The sequence below is a fragment of the Ranitomeya imitator genome, chromosome 8 (assembly GCF_032444005.1).
Source record: "Ranitomeya imitator isolate aRanImi1 chromosome 8, aRanImi1.pri, whole genome shotgun sequence".
In the NCBI taxonomy this organism is placed as follows: Eukaryota; Metazoa; Chordata; class Amphibia; order Anura; family Dendrobatidae; genus Ranitomeya; species Ranitomeya imitator.
The window spans coordinates 64681395-64700150 of NC_091289.1; the positions used below are offsets into that span (position 1 = coordinate 64681395).

The 18756-nt window shown below is 46.2% G+C and overlaps 1 protein-coding gene and 2 long non-coding RNA genes across 4 annotated transcripts in view; all 3 read left to right on the plus strand.

Moving 5' to 3' along the window:
* Positions 1–10391, plus strand: part of LOC138648102 (uncharacterized) — an 83920-nt gene extending 73529 nt beyond the window's left edge. The window contains exons 3-7 of the mRNA XM_069737608.1: positions 8217–8303; positions 8646–8732; positions 8847–8933; positions 9882–9983; positions 10184–10391. Coding sequence (XP_069593709.1) covers positions 8217–8303; positions 8646–8732; positions 8847–8933; positions 9882–9983; positions 10184–10332 — 512 coding nt within the window. The 3' untranslated portion in view covers positions 10333–10391. The remainder of the gene's footprint in view (positions 1–8216; positions 8304–8645; positions 8733–8846; positions 8934–9881; positions 9984–10183) is intronic.
* Positions 2300–4172, plus strand: LOC138647121 (uncharacterized). Its single transcript, XR_011314887.1, has 2 exons — positions 2300–2748; positions 3238–4172. It is a non-coding gene; the product is annotated as an uncharacterized lncRNA (long non-coding RNA).
* Positions 10392–11922: 1531 nt separating the features above from the next.
* LOC138647122 (uncharacterized) lies at positions 11923–12756 on the plus strand. 2 transcript variants are annotated; one of them, XR_011314889.1, is made up of 3 exons: positions 11923–11984; positions 12330–12416; positions 12607–12756. It is a non-coding gene; the product is annotated as an uncharacterized lncRNA (long non-coding RNA). The 2 variants fall into 2 exon arrangements; XR_011314888.1 differs by lacking the exon at positions 11923–11984 and adding an exon at positions 12167–12208.
* The last annotated feature ends 6000 nt before the right edge of the window (positions 12757–18756 follow it).

Consider the following 18756-nt stretch of genomic DNA (forward strand, 5'->3'; position numbering starts at 1 on the left):
TCTTTCGTCGTCTAGTGTCCCGCTGTGGCGGCATGATCGCATGGTGTAACAAAGGTGTGCACGATATTGTATACGATGTAAAGGGCGGAGGAGCTGGCTACGTAGGAGCGCAAAATTCTCCACCTCCCGTGTGCTGATTGGGCGGTACAATACTGTGCGCTCATTCGACAGACAAAGGACTATTGTTCCAAGCGGATAAAACCGGAGCTGTCGAGCGCTCTATTCCTTTCTCTCTGTAGCACGTGCTGGATACAGAACTCCTAAATTCGCTGGACTCCCTGTACTTTTATAACTACTATAACTACAGACTTTTACCGCAAAAGGTATGCATAACGCTACAGCGTAGCAGATGTTGCCCTTCAACGGGGATAAACGCTGGAGCGTGGTCGATTGTTCCTTTATGGAGAGTAGGGTAGGGTAGGCCAGAGAACCTCAGGTACACAGCTGTAGCGTGGCCCAATTAATTAATCCTTTTACAGATCGAGATGGTTGACTGCCCCATTTAATGCAAAAAAAAGGGAAGAAGCCAGCACTGCTTATGGTCAGAACGCAATAACTGAAGTGCAATTGCACATAAATTCTAACTGTATTTCAAATATGAGACATTTAGCAAACAATTGATCAATTCTTTGAGCTACCCCGCCACTTCACGGCAATCTCATAATGGGGCAGTCCTAATCTTCGTATTTTATTTACGTTGTGCCATTATGGCTTCCTGAATGTATAAAAAAAAAAAAAGGACCACATTAAATGCGAACTGTACCTGGAGCATTTTCAGAATCACTCCCTTGGTGCCAGGAAAGGCAAGCGCAGGTAAAGGCCGATCAGGTCCAGTGCGGACATTTCAGATCTGGCTTCCACACTGCCAAACCCGCACCAAAGATGAAGGGTGAGACAGGCTGAGACACAGGTGCACAATTAACTTGAGCCTGAGGCGGGGCAGGGCTGCTGTGTGTGTGCACAGCAGCCTATCAATCACAGTGAACACAGAAAGAATGGCGCACATAACCCAGCGTGCACGGCAACAGTGGTGGTCAGCCACATACCAATGCAAAGCAAAAAAAAGGGAAGAAGCCAGCACTGCTTATGGTCAGAACGCAATAACTGAAGTGCAATTGCACATAAATTCTAACTGTATTTCAAATATGAGACATTTAGCAAACAATTGATCAATTCTTTGAGCTACCCCGCCACTTCACGGCAATCTCATAATGGGGCAGTCCTAATCTTCGTATTTTATTTACGTTGTGCCATTATGGCTTCCTGAATGTATAAAAAAAAAAAAAGGACCACATTAAATGCGAACTGTACCTGGAGCATTTTCAGAATCACTCCCTTGGTGCCAGGAAAGGCAAGCGCAGGTAAAGGCCGATCAGGTCCAGTGCGGACATTTCAGACATTTTCCTTTTTTTTCTTTTATACATTCAGGAGGCCATAATGGCACAACGTAAATAAAATACGTAGATTAGGACTACCCCATTATGAGAATGCCGTGAAGGGGTGGGGTAGCTCAAAGAATTGATCAATTGTTTGCTAAATGTCTCATATTTGAAATACAGTTAGAATTTATGTGCAATTGCACTTCAGTTATTGCGTTCTGACCATGAGCAGTGCTGGCTTCTTCCCTTTTTCTTGCTTTGCATTGGTATGTGGCTGACCACCACTGTTGCCGCGCACGCTGGGTTATTGCGCCATTCTTTCTGTGTTCACTGTGATTGATAGGCTGCTGTGCACACACACAGCAGCCCTGCCCTGCCTCAGGCTCAAGTTAATTGAGCACCTGTGTCTCAGCCTGTCTCACCCTTCATCTTTGGTGCGGGTTTGGCAGTGTGGAAGCCAGATCTGAAATGTCCGCACTGGACCTGATCGGCCTTTACCTGCGCTTGCCTTTCCTGGCACCAAGGGAGTGACTCTGAAAATGCTCCAGGTACAGTTTGCATTTAATGTGGTCCTTTTTTTTCTTTTATACATTCAGGAGGCCATAATGGCACAACGTAAATAAAATACGTAGATTAGGACTACCCCATTATGAGAATGCCGTGAAGGGGCGGGGTAGCTCAAAGAATTGATCAATTGTTTGCTAAATGTCTCATATTTGAAATACAGTTAGAATTTATGTGCAATTGCACTTCAGTTATTGCGTTCTGACCATGAGCAGTGCTGGCTTCTTCCCTTTTTTTTTTTCCCTTTTTTTTTTGCCCCATTTAATGCCAGTAGTAACATATATAGTTATTAGATCAATGGTCAAAACATTGTTTTGTAAGCACGTGTATTTATTGTACATTTGTTTTATTTTTAGGAACTATGCTCACTTCCGATGAGAGTTCTGTTGTTGCTGCTGCCCTGGTGTTTGAGGCAGCACGTCTCCAAGAGGAGAGACGTCCTAAACGAAAACGTCGCATGTGGACCCGGAGCTGGCTGCAGAAAAGATCCACATTGTCACACATGGGTCTCATAAGAGAGTTACGTGACAATAACCCTCATGATTTCCGAAACTACCTTCGGATGTCAGAGGAATCCTTCCAAATAATACTGTCTGCTGTTACGCCACTCATACAAAGGCGTGATACGCCGATGCGTGCAGCCGTGCCCGTGGATGAAAGGTTGGCGGTGACACTGCGGTTCCTGGCAACAGGAAGGTCTCTTCAGGATTTGCAGTTTTCCGCAGCTGTTTCCAGACCTTTCCTGAGCGTTGTGATTCCGGAGACATGCGAGGCCATTGTGCACAGCTTAAGGCATTATATGGAGGTACTACTATATTATTTTGGCTGTTGTGTTATGTCGATATATTATACTAGCTATTTAACCCGTTCTACGCCCTGGTTGCGCGCATTTCTATTGGTATATGTTCTACATCCTATCATGTGCTGCTCCCATCCTGCGCCCCCATTCTGACATGTGCTGCTGCGATCCTGCGCCTCCATTCTGACATGTGCTGCTCCCATTTTGCGGCTCCATTCTGACATGTGCTGCTCCAATCCTGCGCCACCCTTCTTTTATTTGCTGCTCCCAACGTAATTTAATAGGTTATATTATTTTGATATATTGTTTTGCACCCCCTCTCAGTCAGTGAAGCCGTCTGATAAAATGGCTGCCTGCATATTCTGGATTGTTGACTATAACTTTGTTATACTAATCAAAACTGTGCGTCAATCACTCTAGGATGTCCACATGAGAGTGTATGTGCACAACAATATATTTGACCTAATTTGTACATGTTTCCTTCTCATCTTGCAGTTTCCCAAGACGGCGGAGGACTGGAAGAAGATTGCTTCCGATTTTGATCAGCTGTGGCAGTTTCCAAACTGCGGTGGTGCATTAGATGGAAAGCATGTGCGCATCACGCAACCAGCCAACTCTGGATCCTTTTTTTTTCAACTACAAAGGATATTTCAGTGTGATCCTCATGGCCCTTGTCAATGCGAACTATGAGTTCGTCGATGTGGATGTTGGCATGAATGGTCGAGTCTCCGACGGTGGAGTTTTTGAACACACTTCATTTGGGGAAAGCTTAAGGAACAATCAACTGCAGTTGCCAGTAAATGAAGACACAAAAGCAAACCTCAATTTTGTTTTCATCGCAGACGAAGCTTTCCCTCTTCATCCACATTTGCTGAAGCCATTTGCACAGAGAACACTCACACCGGAGCGCCGAATCTATAATTACCGGTTGTCGAGGGCCCGTCGTGTGGTTGAAAATGCCTTTGGGATTATGGCTAATCGGTTTAGAGTGTTCCACACAGCTATCAACTTGAAGCTGCCGTCTATAGACTTTGTGGTTTTGGCATGCTGTGTGCTCCATAATTTCCTGAGACATCATGATACGAGCTCCTATTCTCCTCCTTCGTTTATTGATGCAGTGGACCCAAGAACCGGAGATATTGTGCCCGGGGAATGGCGTACACAACCTGATAATTTAACAGCTCTTCAAGCGCTGGGATCTGGCAGACAGGCAGACGATGCAAGGGACTGTCGAGAAAAATACTGTCAGTACTTTAATGGTTCTGGAGCTGTACCCTGGCAGGATCGCGCCGTATAAAAAAAATATTTCTTTTTGTTTTGCTGTTTACTCAACAATATGTATGTTATGCTTTCGTGTCCACAATGTAAATTTGCGAGTAGGTCACTGTCTTTTCTGTAATAAAATTAAATTGTATTTATTTCTCCCGTTATTGTTGATTGTTCATTTTAGATACTACGTTATAGCGGTCGGTCTATATTGCATTCCAAAGTCAAATGTTGACTTCCTTCCATTCCAAGCTCTGCCATGCACACAAACAAAGGTGTACCCACACAGAATCGTATTTTCAATCATATAAACCTCTGTAAATGACTTAAAATGTGATGAGATGCCTAAAAAATAGTGTTGTAAACCCTTATAGCTCCATAAACATTAAATAATGAGAATTTTTTTTTTTTTAGATAACAATTTCTTTATATGTAACAATCTAACTCCAAAATATAACATAACCAAAAAAACAATAAAAAAGAAAAATTATCTTCTTCCACGGCCCAACAGGTGTCGCAGCATCACGCCCTGCTGCTCAACTTGAGCCTGGAGGAGCGCTGCTGTCTGCTGCAGGAGCGCTGCTGTACGCTCCAGGCGCAGTTGTCTGGCCAGGAGCTCTCTCACGGTGGGCGGTTCTGTGGATAGAAGAGGTTGGAGAACTGATGGTGATTCCGCTGAAAATACCTATCGACCTCTGTTGCTGGACCAAATTGAGTGTGTTGTAAATTACTATTTGGTCCGGGCACACAGGGCTTTTTTTTTTTAATTAAATTTTACAGTTTTTGTTGTCAATTGTGACATTCCACCGAGATATCCACTCGTATTATCTTAATACTTACGGAGAAGGGACGCCGGTTCTTCATTGCCAGAACCACTACTGCTTATTTCCCATCCATGACATCTGACCACTGCTGCTAAAAGGAAATAATAACAGATCTGTTTAACTATGGAACACGCCGTTGCAAAGCGCTCGCTGTTTTTGTCACTTACGTATGGTAGCTTCTGGGGAGAAGGCCGCCGACCCGGGGGAGGAAAATGAGGGCCGGAAGGGAGGTGTTGAGGGTGGTGTTGGGGTGCGAGGCCGCATGGTCAATAAACATGTTGAGGTCCCGGGCTCTGGGCTGCCGCTGGTGGCGGATGAAGGAGAGCTTGTCTCAATGAGAGGTGCCTGTTGCCGGCGCCTTCTCTCTACACATAAATGAAACAAACAAAATGTTTAGACATTCCTATACTGTATGTTGTAAACCAAGTGCAGAGCAAAGGGAATCATTTAAACCAATACGGTTCCTGCTTTAATTAGTCCTAAAATTCAAAGGGAATGAACGCTGTGTTCTGATCGTGTTTTGCAGCAGCATTTGGAGAAGTTGTAACAGAGAAGCTTGTCTTTTATATGTGTAGAACTGTGTGTGCTCCATATTGTGTGTTCCGTACGATGTGTACGTGGTACTGTGTGCGGCACGGTGTGTACGTCGTTGTGTGTGCGGCGCTGTGTGTGCTCCGTATTATGTGCGACACGGTGTGTATGCCGCAGTACTAGAAGAGCATCATGGCTGTGCGCGTCTACTGATTAGCTGCCATTATTTCTCCTCCGGGCACTGTGCGCGCAGGATAATGTATACAATATGTACGCTACACTGTTATGTCACCTATGCTATAATTACATTTCTATGAGTGATGGTACACTTACGTGAGGTCCTGGGCTGTGGCCTGCTGCTGTTGGTGGATGAAGGAGAACTGGCAGCAATGGCAGGTCTGTGTTGCCGTCGCCTTCTCTCTACACATAAATGAAAGAAAAGTAATGTTTTAAAAACAAAGAACAGGGATTCTAGAGCCCCCCCCCAAAAAAAATAGCCCGCAGGCCTACCTCCTCATAAAAGCGTGCATCGCCCAATTCCCCCATACTGGTACTTGCCTCGCCTTGTCTCCGCACGCAACTCAGCAAGAAGGTGTGGATTTTGGTGTCGGAGGTCGGCCCATTTCTTACGCAACTGCTGTGCACTCCGGCGGACGCCAAACCTCCTATCCAGCATTTGGACAATGCGACGCAGCACCTCCTGCTTATGTTGGTTCGGGTGTGCTGGGAGAGTCTTCTGGCACTCATAATCAAGTGCATCCATGCGATGTACCAAAAACCGGAGCTCGGTGTGCCCCAAAGGGGCAGATCTCTGTCTTCCAGCCATTACAGATAAAAAGACGCTATAAAGCAGCACCTAACCACGCCCAGAGGAAGTCCTTAACTGTGCAGTTCTCCCGCGCGATCCGCATCGCTATAGCGTTGCCGTTTATGGACAGCGTCACATTTGTGACGGCTGAGCGCTACAGAAGGAACGCACATAGTAAATGACGTTCGAACGATGAAGATATAACGCCGGTGCGGCACGTAATGTGCGCTCGTGGTATATGACGGCGTGATGACGTTACAGCGTTCCTGCGTGCCTGCGCTACCTTGCTTTGCTTCCCTGACATCCTTAAAATGGCTGCCAGGCGACGTGATCCTCCTATGGGTGTCCCAGAGCTAAAGTTCATGATTACCACTATGGATCAGATGCAGTATGAAACCACAGGGCTGGTGCTGCACCGCAACCAGCACAAGGATGAAGTTGTGCGGGTGGTGTCTGAGGGCCTCAGGAAGCAGTTTGGGATAACGAGAAGTAAGGCCCAGATTGTGAAGAAATGGGGAGATCTTAAATCAAAAAGCCCAGCGCGCCTGCAGGAGCTTCGCCGTGAGATCCGCAGTGGTGAGTACGCAGGTACCCAAAAGTATTGCACGGCGAAGGGTTAATTGGGTGTGTATGTGGTGTGTATGTGGCCCTGCTATGGTGCAATAATGAAAGGAGCAGAGCACTATGTGGCCCTGCTATGGTGCAATAATGAATGGTGCAGAGCACTATGTGGCCCTGCTGTGTTGCAACAATGAAAGGTGCAGAGCACTATGTGGCCCTGCTATGGTGCAATAATGAATGGTGCAGAGCACTATGTGGCCCTGCTGTGGTGCAATAATGAATGGTGCCGAGCACTATGTGGCCCTGCTGTGTTGCAACAATGAAAGGTGCAGAGCACTATGTGGCCCTGCTATGGTGCAATAATGAATGGTGCAGAGCACTATGTGGCCCTGCTATGGTGCAACAATGAAAGGTGCAGAGCACTATGTGGCCCTGCTATGGTGCAACAATGAAAGGTGCAGAGCACTATGTGGCCCTGCTATGGTGCAATAATGAATGGTGCAGAGCACTATGTGGCCCTGCTATGGTGCAATAATGAAAGGTGCAGAGCACTATGTGGCCCTGCTATGGTGCAATAATGAATGGTGCAGAGCACTATGTGGCCCTGCTATGGTGCAACAATGAAAGGTGCAGAGCACTATGTGGCCCTGCTATGGTGCAATAATGAAAGGTGCAGAGCACTATGTGGCCCTGCTATGGTGCAATAATGAATGGTGCAGAGCACTATGTGGCCCTGCTATGGTGCAACAATGAAAGGTGCAGAGCACTATGTGGCCCTGCTATGGTGCAATAATGAATGGTGCAGAGCACTATGTGGCCCTGCTATGGTGCAATAATGAAAGGTGCAGAGCACTATGTGGCCCTGCTATGGTGCAATAATGAATGGTGCAGAGCACTATGTGGCCCTGCTATGGTGCAACAATGAAAGGTGCAGAGCACTATGTGGCCCTTCTATGGTGCAATAATGAAAGGTGCAGAGCACTATGTGGCCCTGCTATGGTGCAATAATGAATGGTGCAGAGCACTATGTGGCCCTGCTATGGTGCAACAATGAAAGGTGCAGAGCACTATGTGGCCCTGCTATGGTGCAATAATGAAAGGTGCAGAGCACTATGTGGCCCTGCTATGGTGCAATAATGAATGGTGCAGCGCACTATGTGGCCCTGCTATGGTGCAACAATGAAAGGTGCAGAGTACTATGTGGCCCTGCTATGGTGCAACAATGAAAGGTGCAGAGCACTATGTGGCCCTGCTATGGTGCAATAATGAAAGGTGCAGAGCACTATGTGGCCCTGCTATGGTGCAATAATGAATGGTGCAGAGCACTATGTGGCCCTGCTATGGTGCAATAATGAAAGGTGCAGAGCACTATGTGGCCCTGCTATGGTGCAATAATGAAAGGTGCAGAGCACTATGTGGCCCTGCTATGGTCAAATATCACTGTTGCCATATCTGCTGATCGAACGTTATTTTTTCCTTCACAGACGCAAAGACACACCGACGCCGCCACGAGGCATCCCACACCGCCTCAGATATCGCTGTGCCCTCCGGGTCAACGGCTCAACAACCCAGTAGGTTCACCCAATAATGTGATTAGGATTTGTTGTAAGGTCCCCTCTACCCCCCCCCCCACCTGCAGTCACTGTTGCCATTTATGTAAAAAAAAAATTTTTGTTTTTTCCCCTCACAGAGGCAACGACACAGCGCCGCAGCCACGAGGCTTCCCACCCCGCCTCAGATGTCCGTGCGCCCTCTGGGTCAACGGCTCAACAACCCAGTAGGTTCACCCAATAATGTGATTAGGATTTGTTGTAAGGTCCCCTCTCCCCCCCCCACCTGCAGTCACTGTTGCCATTTATGTAAAAAAAAAATTTTTTATGTAAAAAAAATTTTTTTATTTTTTCCCTTCACAGAGGCAAAGACACAGCGCCGCCGTCGAGTTTACCAGGCCTTTGACACGGACTCTGATCCAGAGTTGCCCTCCGTGCCTACAGATCCTAGTAGGTTCCCACAATAATGTGATTAGGTTTTGGTGGCAGGTCCCCTCTTCCCCCCCCCACCTGCAGTGACTGTTGCCATTTATGTAAAAAATTTTTTTTTTTTTTCCCTCACAGAGGCAACGACACAGCGCCGCAGCCACGAGGCTTCCCACCCCGCCTCACATGTCCGTGCGCCCTCTGGGTCAATGGCTCAACAACCCAGTAGGTTCCCACAATAATGTGTTCCGGATTTGGTGGCAGGTCCCCTTCCCCCCCCCCACAACTGCAGTCACTGTTGGCATTTATGTTAAAAGAAAAAAAAATTTTCCCTTCACAGAGGCAAAGACCAAGCGCCGCAGCCATGAGGCTTCCCACCCCGCCTCACATGTCCGTGCGCCCTCTGGGTCAACGGCTGAACAACCTAGTAGGTTCCCACAATAATGTGTTCAGGATTTGGTGGCAGGTCCCCTCTTCCCCCCCCCCCCACAACTGCAGTCAATGTTGGCATTTATGTTAAAAAAAAAAAAAATTTCCCTTCACAGAGGCAAAGACACAGCGCCGCAGCCACGAGGCTTCCCACCCCGCCTCACATGTCCGTGCGCCCTCTGGGTCAACGGCTGAACAACCTAGTAGGTTCCCACAATAATGTGTTGAGGATTTGGTGGCAGGTCCCCTCTACCCCCCCCCCCCCACAACTGCAGTCACTGTTGGCATTTATGTTAAAAAAAAAAAAAAAAATTTCCCTTCACAGAGGCAAAGACACAGCGCCGCAGCCACGAGGCTTCCCACCCCACCTCACATGTCCGTGCGCCCTCTGGGTCAACGGTTGAACAACCTAGTAGGTTCCCACAATAATGTGTTCAGGATTTGGTGGCAGGTCCCCTCTACCCCCCCCCCCCCCCACAACTGCAGTCACTGTTGGCATTTATGTTAAAAAAAAAAAAAAAATTTCCCTTCACAGAGGCAAAGACACAGCGCCGCAGCCACGAGGCTTCCCACCCCGCCTCACATGTCCGTGCGCCCTCTGGGTCAACGGCTGAACAACCTAGTAGGTTCCCACAATAATGTGATTAGAAATTGGTGGCAGGTCCCCTCTTCCCCCCCCCCCCCTCAACTGCAGTCACTGTTGCCATTTATGTTAAATATTTTTTTGTTTTTTTCCCTTCACAGAGGCAAAGAAACAGCGCAGCCACCCCGAGGCATCCCAGTCACCGCAGTACTGGCCCCCTGATGCTCTTCCGGAGAATATGACCCCAGACGAGGTCTTGCCACGTAAGTTTTTCCAACTCGCTTAAGATTGTCACTCACTGCATCTCTCTATGTAACCCTGTACATCAAGGGCCGTTTCAGAGCCTTCCGCCGCCTCAGATGTTTCATTCATCCTTTACGCTATTATGGGGATGTGATCACAGCCCACTATCTGGATAATACTGTGGTATTAATGTTATGTTTTTATGCTTTCTCAACAACAGCAGCCGGCAGTGTGACCATCGTAGATGTTAAAGCCAGGATTGAAAGGCTGTGCGTGACTCTGGCGCAGATTCAGGAGCAGCAGAATCTGGCAATCGGAGAGTTGAATAAGATTAAAGACATGTGCCAACTGTTGGAGGCGGGACAATAATACATATTATTACCGGGTTAAAAAATTTTTTGTTGTTACATTAAAAAAATTTAGTTAAACTATGATTCATTTTTTTTTTGTATTAGTTAAATGTACATGACTTTGTTACGTTAATTTGTGCCCTCATACAGTGCTGTGATCGAGACACACCAATCAAACAGTCGTGATAGAATTTCAAAGAAAAGCTTTTATTTAACACATTATGTTAACAAGACAATAAAAAAAAAAGTAATGTAAAATAAGTTAGGAAATCACAAATCGTGATACGCCGATTCTTCCGGCTGATAACTTGGGTGCCTGATGGGCGAAGCCATATGTGAAGGTATTGGCGTGTAGGAGTGGTTAGGGGGTGGCTGGCCGAAGTGGGAAACGGGAACATTGTGTCGCATTGGTGTCTGACACTGTGACCAACCATTATAATATGAGGGCTCTGTCCGCTGCATTGGCCGGGAAGAGACCAAACGAGTGTGCTCGTCCAAATTGCCATCTGTACCCTTGTCACGTAATGTACGCTCGTGGTCTATGACGGCGTGATGACGTTACAGCGTTCCGGCGTGCCTGCGCTAGCTTGTTTTGGTTCCCTGACATCTTGATAATGGCTGCCAGTCGCCGTGATCCTCCTATGGGCATCCCAGAGCTCAAGTACCTTATTGGAACAATGGATTGGATGCAGTACGAGACAACTGGGCTGGTGCTGCACCGCAACCAGCACAAGGATGAAGTTGTCCGTGTGGTGTCTGAGGGCCTCAGGAAGCGGTTTGGGATAACTCGCAGCAAGGCCCAGATTGTGAAAAAATGGGGCGATCTCAAGTCCAAAAGCCCAGAGCGCCTGCAGGAGCTTCGCAAGGAGATTCGCAGAGGTCAGTACGCAGGTACCCAAAAGTATGTGGCACAGCTATGGGGCAGTTTGAACGTTGCAGAGCCACTATGTGGCACAGCTATGGGACAGTTTGAACGTTGCAGAGCCACTATGTGCCACATCTTGAACGTTGCAGAGCCACTATGTGGCACAGCTATGGGACAGTTTGAACGTTGCAGAGCCACTATGTGCCACAGCTATGGGGCAGTATGAACGTTGCAGAGCCACTATGTGCCACATCTTGAACGTTGCAGAGCCACTATGTGGCACAGCTATGGGACAGTTTGAACGTTGCAGAGCCACTATGTGCCACAGCTATGGGGCAGTATGAACGTTGCAGAGCCACTATGCGGCACAGCTATGGGACAGTTTGAATGTTGCAGAGCCACTATGTGCCACAGCTATGGGACAGTATGAACGGTGAAAAGTACTATGTGGCACAGCTAACTGCAGACCTACCTTTTTTTTTTCCTTCACAGAGGCAAAGAGACAGCACCGCCGCCGCCACGAGGCATCCCGCACAGCCTCTTCTGGATCTGTGCCCTCCGGGTCAACTCCTCCAGACCCTAGTAGGTTCCCACAATTATGTGATTTGGATTCAGTTGCAGGTCCCCTCTTCCCCCCCCCTCCCCCGGCAGCCAGTGTTGCCATATATGCTAACAGACCTTTTTTTAAAAAAATTTTTTTTTTTTTTCCTTCACAGAGGCAAAGACACAGCACCACCGCCACCACGAGGCATCCCGCACAGCCTCTTCTGGATCTGTGCCCTCCGGGTCAACTCCTCCAGATCCTAGTAGGTTCCCACAATTATGTGATTTGGATTCAGTGGCAGGTCCCCTCTTCCCCCCCCCTCCCCCGGCAGCCAGTGTTGCCATATATGCTAACAGACCTTTTTTTAAAAAAATTTTTTTTTTTTTTCCTTCACAGAGGCAAAGACACAGCACCACCGCCACCACGAGGCATCCCGCACAGCCTCTTCTGGATCTGTGCCCTCTGGGTCAACTCCTCCAGATCCTAGTAGGTTCCCACAATTATGTGATTTGGATTCAGTTGCAGGTCCCCTCTTCCTCCCCCCTCCCCCGGCAGCCACTGTTGCCATATATGCTAACAGACCTTTTTTTTTTTTTTCCCTTCACAGAGGCAAAGAGACAGCGCCGCCGCCGACAGCACGAGGCATTCAACATGGACTCTGATCCCGAAGTGCCCTCCGTGCCTCAACATCCTAGTAGGTTCCCACAATAAAGTTATTTTGATTTTGTGGCAGGCCCACTCTTTCACCCCCAACCCAAACACCCCCCCCCCCCAAGTCAGTATTGCCTTATATGCTGACTGTTTTTTTTTCGTTTTTCCTTCACAGAAGCAAAGACACATCGGGAGACTACAGTGTTATTAATGTTATGTTTTTTGACCCACAGCTGTCGTCAGTGTGAACAAGGAGGATCTTGAAGCCGGCATAGAAAGGCTTATCCACACTATGGCGCGGATTCAGGAGCAGCACAATGTGGCAATGGAGGAGCTGCAGAAGCTTCGGGACATGTGCCAGCAGTTGGAGGCGGGCCAATAATACATTTTTTGTTGTTACATTAAAAATATTTAGTTAAACTATGATTCCATTTTTTTTGTATTAGTTAACTGTACATGAATTTGTTACGTTAATTTGTGCCCTCATACAGTGCTGTGATCGAGACACACCAATCAAACAGTCGTGATAGAATTTCTAATAAAAGCTTTTATTTGAAACATTATTTTAACAAGACAATAAAATAAAAAGTAATGTAAAAGAAGTTAGGAAATCACAAATTGTGATACGACGATTCTTCCGGCTGATAACTTTGGTGCCTGACGGGCAAAGCCATATGTGAAGGTATTGGCGTGTAGGAGTGGTTAGGGGGTGGCTGGCCGAAGTGGGAAACGGGAACATTGTGTCGCATTGGTGTCTGACACTGTGACCAACCATTGTAATATGAGGGCTCTGTCCGCTGCATTGGCCGGGAATAGACCAAACGAGTGTGCTTGTCCAAATCGCCATCTGTACCCTTGTTTACTGCTTCCAATATTAGACGCTCCGCTAGTGTTCTTTGGCTGTCGTCCATTTTGGCTAGTTTGTCAACAACATAGTGTCCAAACCCCTGCAACGCAGGGCTAACATTGTTTGTTAACACCTTTTTTGCAAGGCTCAACAGTTCATGTGAAACGTCTGAGGTGGCTTTCCGTTTCCTTGGACCTTGCCTCGATTGAGTCCTGGCAGGTGCCGCCTCCACTAAATCTGTTGTTGTGCAGTCCTGTGAACAGTCCAGTGTACTGTCCTGCGCACTGTCATCCTGGGGGGAAAAAAAAAAAAAACAAGTTACGAACCTGGCAACAAAAAGTTTGACCACCATAACCGCATCCAAACTATATATTCGTAGTAGGTAAAAAAAGGTTGTAATATATTTTAAGCTTAGTAATATTCTTTAACCTTCCCATTTATTTAATACTTTTAATTACACTGTTCTGACTGCTAGGGGAACCTGATTAATATTTTATAGTCTAAATAGTCTCAACAAGAGTACATCGGCAGCTTGAAGCGATACTATTTTCTATATTGCTTAGATGGTATGGTTTAGAAATATCGCCATTTCATACATATTATGTTCCACATATAATACTTTACTGCGACAGGGTTACTTATGTGGACATGTTTTTGTAATAACTTCAAACTGATGTGATAATCAGAAGTATAAAACATAAAATGCAGAGAAAAATTATGTAATTATAGGACACATTGGTGAACTTTCGTCCAAAGAGCTACTTACTTGTTGCCCTTGTGACTCCTGCTCGGCGTGGTTCTCCGAAACAATTTGTTCCACAGGTGCCAACAAGCGAAAACACGTGGAAGGCCGTGGCACCTCTTGGTCCCTCAGAAAATTCAGATGTTCAAAATACCAAAGCTTTGGCACATAAACATCTTCGGTGGAAGCCCCGGACTTTGTAGTGTGAAGAACCTTGTTAAGCTCCTTCCTCCACACCGTGCGGAGCGCCTGAATTTTCTTTTTAATAACCGCTTCGTTTGCTGGCTCTTCTGGTGCATGACGATTGTAAAGCTCAATGAGCTTTAAATAACCCTCCCTCCTCTTTTCCCTGTTACAATACTCTGGAGATTTGATTTTCCAGAGGCAGGGAAAAGACTGGTATATTTCGATGAATTCCCTGATGAATTCCACACGATTTGACATCTAAAAAATAATTATAAAAAAAAAAAAAAATTACACGGTTGACAAAGAGTCATTTAAACAATACTTTTGCCAGTGTGCCAAACGCTTAACAACAACAGCCACACAAAGAGCTCATGCCTACCATCCATTGTTCCATCTGCCACGCCATAGGCCACCATAACCCAAAACAGTGTACCGCCTGCTTCACTACAGCAGCCACACAAATCGCTCATGGTGACCATACATTGTACCATCTGCCACGCTGTAGCTCACCAGACACAACCAGTCACAACCAGTCACAACAGCGTACCATCCGCATCGCTTCAGCGGCGGAACGAAGCGGTCATGCCGACCAAACAGCATTCCATCTACCACGCTCTAGCCCACCAGTCACAACCAGTCACAACCAGTCACAACAGCGTAACATCCGCATCGCTTGTTTCATCTGCCACGCCATAGGCCACCATAACCCAGAACAGTGTACCGCCCGCTTCCATACAGCAGCCACACAAAGCGCTCATGGTGACCATACATTGTACCATCTGCCATGCTGTAGCTCACCAGACACAACCAGTCACAACAGCGTACCATCCGCATCGCTTCAGCGGCGGAACGAAGCGGTCATGCCGACCAAACAGCATTCCATCTACCACGCTCTAGCCCACCAGTCACAACCAGTCACAACCAGTCACAACAGCGTAACATCCGCATCGCTTGTTTCATCTGCCACGCCATAGGCCACCATAACCCAGAACAGTGTACCGCCCGCTTCCATACAGCAGCCACACAAAGCGCTCATGGTGACCATACATTGTACCATCTGCCATGCTGTAGCTCACCAGACACAACCAGTCACAACAGCGTACCATCCGCATCGCTTCAGCGGCGGAACGAAGCGGTCATGCAGACCAAACAGCGTTCCATCTACCACGCTCTAGCCCACCAGTCACAACCAGTCACAACAGCGTACCATCCGCATCGCTTCAGCGACGGAACGAAGCGCTCATGACGACAGTACATCGTTCCATCCACTATGCCCAAGCGGTGTAACATACCTCGAAGCTGCGGTGCAAAGCGTGGAATATTCTGTGAAATACTGAATCCGATGTCCTAGTCCAACAAGTGTCCAAGTACAAAGTGAAGAAAGGAAATTTTGAAACCGGTGAGGTGGCTTGGAAACAATAGCGCTCAGGTGACAAATTTTCCAACCAATTGTGTGCACAGAACCTGTGGCCTATCAGCACATAGCTAGCAGCTCGACACGCCCCCTAGTGAACAACGTCACGCACAGATTATGCAAAATTTGCTCTGAATCGTCTTGTGTGACACGACCGTACGACTGTCCCATACGACTTCTATATCGCAAATACGTCATGAAATTATCGCTCCAGCGCCGTACATCGTGAAGTGTGACCGCAGTGGAGCGATAATTAAGCGACGATGTAACGTCACAAATCGTGCCGTCGTAGCGATCAAAATTGCACTGTGTGACGGTACCTTAAGTCAATTCAAGCATATCTGTTTGCTTGACTAAAGCCCTGTTGTAAAGAATGAAGTAACAGAAGCTGGATCTGGGTCCAAAAACACAAGGACTCCATATCCAGAGTTGAGGCCCAAGACAAAAATGTGAAGTGGTAGGCTGATGCTACAATGTGCGGCCACACAACAAGGCACCAGACCGAAGGTCTGACCCAGAGGCTCACAGCCAGAGGCGAAAAAGGCACCAAATCCGGCACACTAATGATACCCCCTGCCCTGCAAAGGGCACCGAAACCCTATAATGCAAAATGATGCATATAGGAACTATGAAGCAATATAAGGAGCTATAAAGAAATATAATACAATATGATGCACAAAGTTACTATGAAGCGCTATGTTGAGTCCTCTTCCGTCCCTGGCTTCCTGGATTGAGGAATCCAAGTAAATGACACGCAGCACAAAGGTTGTGTGTTCATAAACAGGGGTAGCCCCGGAGCACGCCTGCCTCACTGGGCGCTGCCCCTTCTTTATATAGTAAGAAGTTAGGCATTTACAGACATGCGCACAAGCGCTCATATTTCATAATCACTTACAAAGCAAATCTATACTAGTGAAAAGTTACAATATCTGGTATGTGGGTGAAAGGCTACAATATCAAGGAGAAATGCGCGCGTGATTACTTCTATAAAAGGAAATGTCAAGTTTGCTGTGCAGAAGCAGATTTCATCTGGGAGACAAAATGGATCCTTTGGTTCAGTCTGGTCTCCACAATTCCCCCCTTTGACATATTCTTTTATAATTTGTCATAAATTTTTGCATGAAGCTTGTGCATTTTCTTCTTTATGCGGCAGTATACTAAAATATAAAAGAAAATTAGTACGGCAATAATAAACTTTATACTCTTGCATCTATTACACAAAATTTATTTGTGCATACTGAGATACCCTTGAGTACAATCTTGAATAACACATATATGATTACAATAATCATAACTATATGTATTATGCTCTGCATAATCCTGGCAACCCACCCACCGATCCCTCTGAACCAGTTGGCTGGGTTAAGAAAAGAAAAGGTATCTGACCACCAGCTATCCTTATTCTGGTCATTGTCTTTGTCATACTGATCTCTGAGTCGTTGTACGTCCTTTAATTTGAATGTCATACTCATAGTACTATTCGGGTCTATATAATGACAGCAGGTGGGTCCGATGATTTGACACATACCCCCTTGTGAGGCAGTTAGGTAATCCAATACCAGGGTATGTTGGTTAGTGACTATTATAAGCTGATTCTGTACAGCTATACTAGTGTTTAGTATATCTAATATATCCCAGATCTGATCATCTAGATAATCCGTGGCTCTAACTAATTTATCCCACATTTGTGTTAACATAGGATAAATAAAAATGGTACTAGCAATTTTGTTGGGAATTCCCATTTGTACTATATGTGGCCTCCCCGAGGGACGTGGGGAGTTATCTGCAGCTCTTTTATATAGTGTGTGCTTGGGTACGGCTTGCATATTCACTTGTTTATTTGAAATTATGAAAGTAGCTGGGGTTAGGCGTCCTAATGTACAAGTACCCTTTATACCTACGGGAAGCCATTTATATGCTCCTTCTCCGCATATCCAAAATGTACCCTCAGGCAGATCCCATAGAGCTGAGTGCTGCAATACCAATCTGTGAGCCAAATCCACAAAACTAGATACATTTTGAAGCATACACCAAGAGGGTTTTTGTCCCAAGGGGCTACAGTACCCGGCTGCGGGATTACCACATACATGCATTCCGTTGACATACTCATTGGATTCATTACAAACCAGGTTCCCCGGCTTACTTGTACAACTGTTATCATCACCTTGGGGGAACAACTCAGAATGTTCCCATTTTCTATTATGTATGTATCTTTCCAATACTACAGGTTTGAAAGCATCAGAGGGAGGGGTGGTTGTACTGAAACTGAGCTGTAGATTTTCTGTGGGGACCTGTCCTAAATTAGTTAATCCAGTCTTATTCCTAGGGACCCAGGCTCCACCCTTATAGGCCAAATATTGTAGATGTGTACTACTCCCTGAGAGATTACCCTGCCACCAAGGAAATTCTACCCATCCCACAATTGGTATGGCGATTGTAGTATTCCATAGTCTAGTATTACCAGTTTGGTTGTTGGCCAGGTTGTCTGAACAATTAGGCCAAGCGAATATTTCTTCTGCTGATACGGGAACTGCTAGAAAAGGTATACTTGTGGCTGATACCGGCGAATGGGTACAGATCCAACAATCTGTCAGGGTTTGTGTATTGTTTAACAAGTCGTGCACTAATTTTCTATGATGTTGTACGAATCTATTGTTCAAAGGGGCTAAAGAATTTAGTCTTTCCCATGCCTTCGTTGTGGTTAACATTATTAACATCAATATCATGAGTTTTATACTGCTTTTTTGCAATGGCTTGCATGTATCCATGATGCCTTTCCTTCAAGCTTGACTGATGTAGGTGTTGTCAACAGGACTTGGAAGGGTCCGTCAAATCTTGGTTCAAGAGCCTTTCTGGTGTGTCTTTTTATATAGACTTGATCACCTGGTTCCAACTTGTGACTTCCTTCAGTGTTGTCAGGATCTGGAAGGGAAGCAAAAACTTGTGCATGCACCTTAGTTAATTGTTTCTGAAGATTTTGCACATAGGAAGTCAGTGATTCAATATTTAACACAAGTTGCTGTGGAAAATAACATCCTAAATTGGCAGTCCTGCCAAACAAAATTTCATATGGAGACAGTTTAGTCTTACCCCTTGGGGTATTGCGTATTGAGTAAAGGGCCAGTGGAAGGCATTCTGTCCAAGGCTTTCCTGTTTCAGCCATGGCTTTCTGTATTTTTAATTTTAAAGTTCCA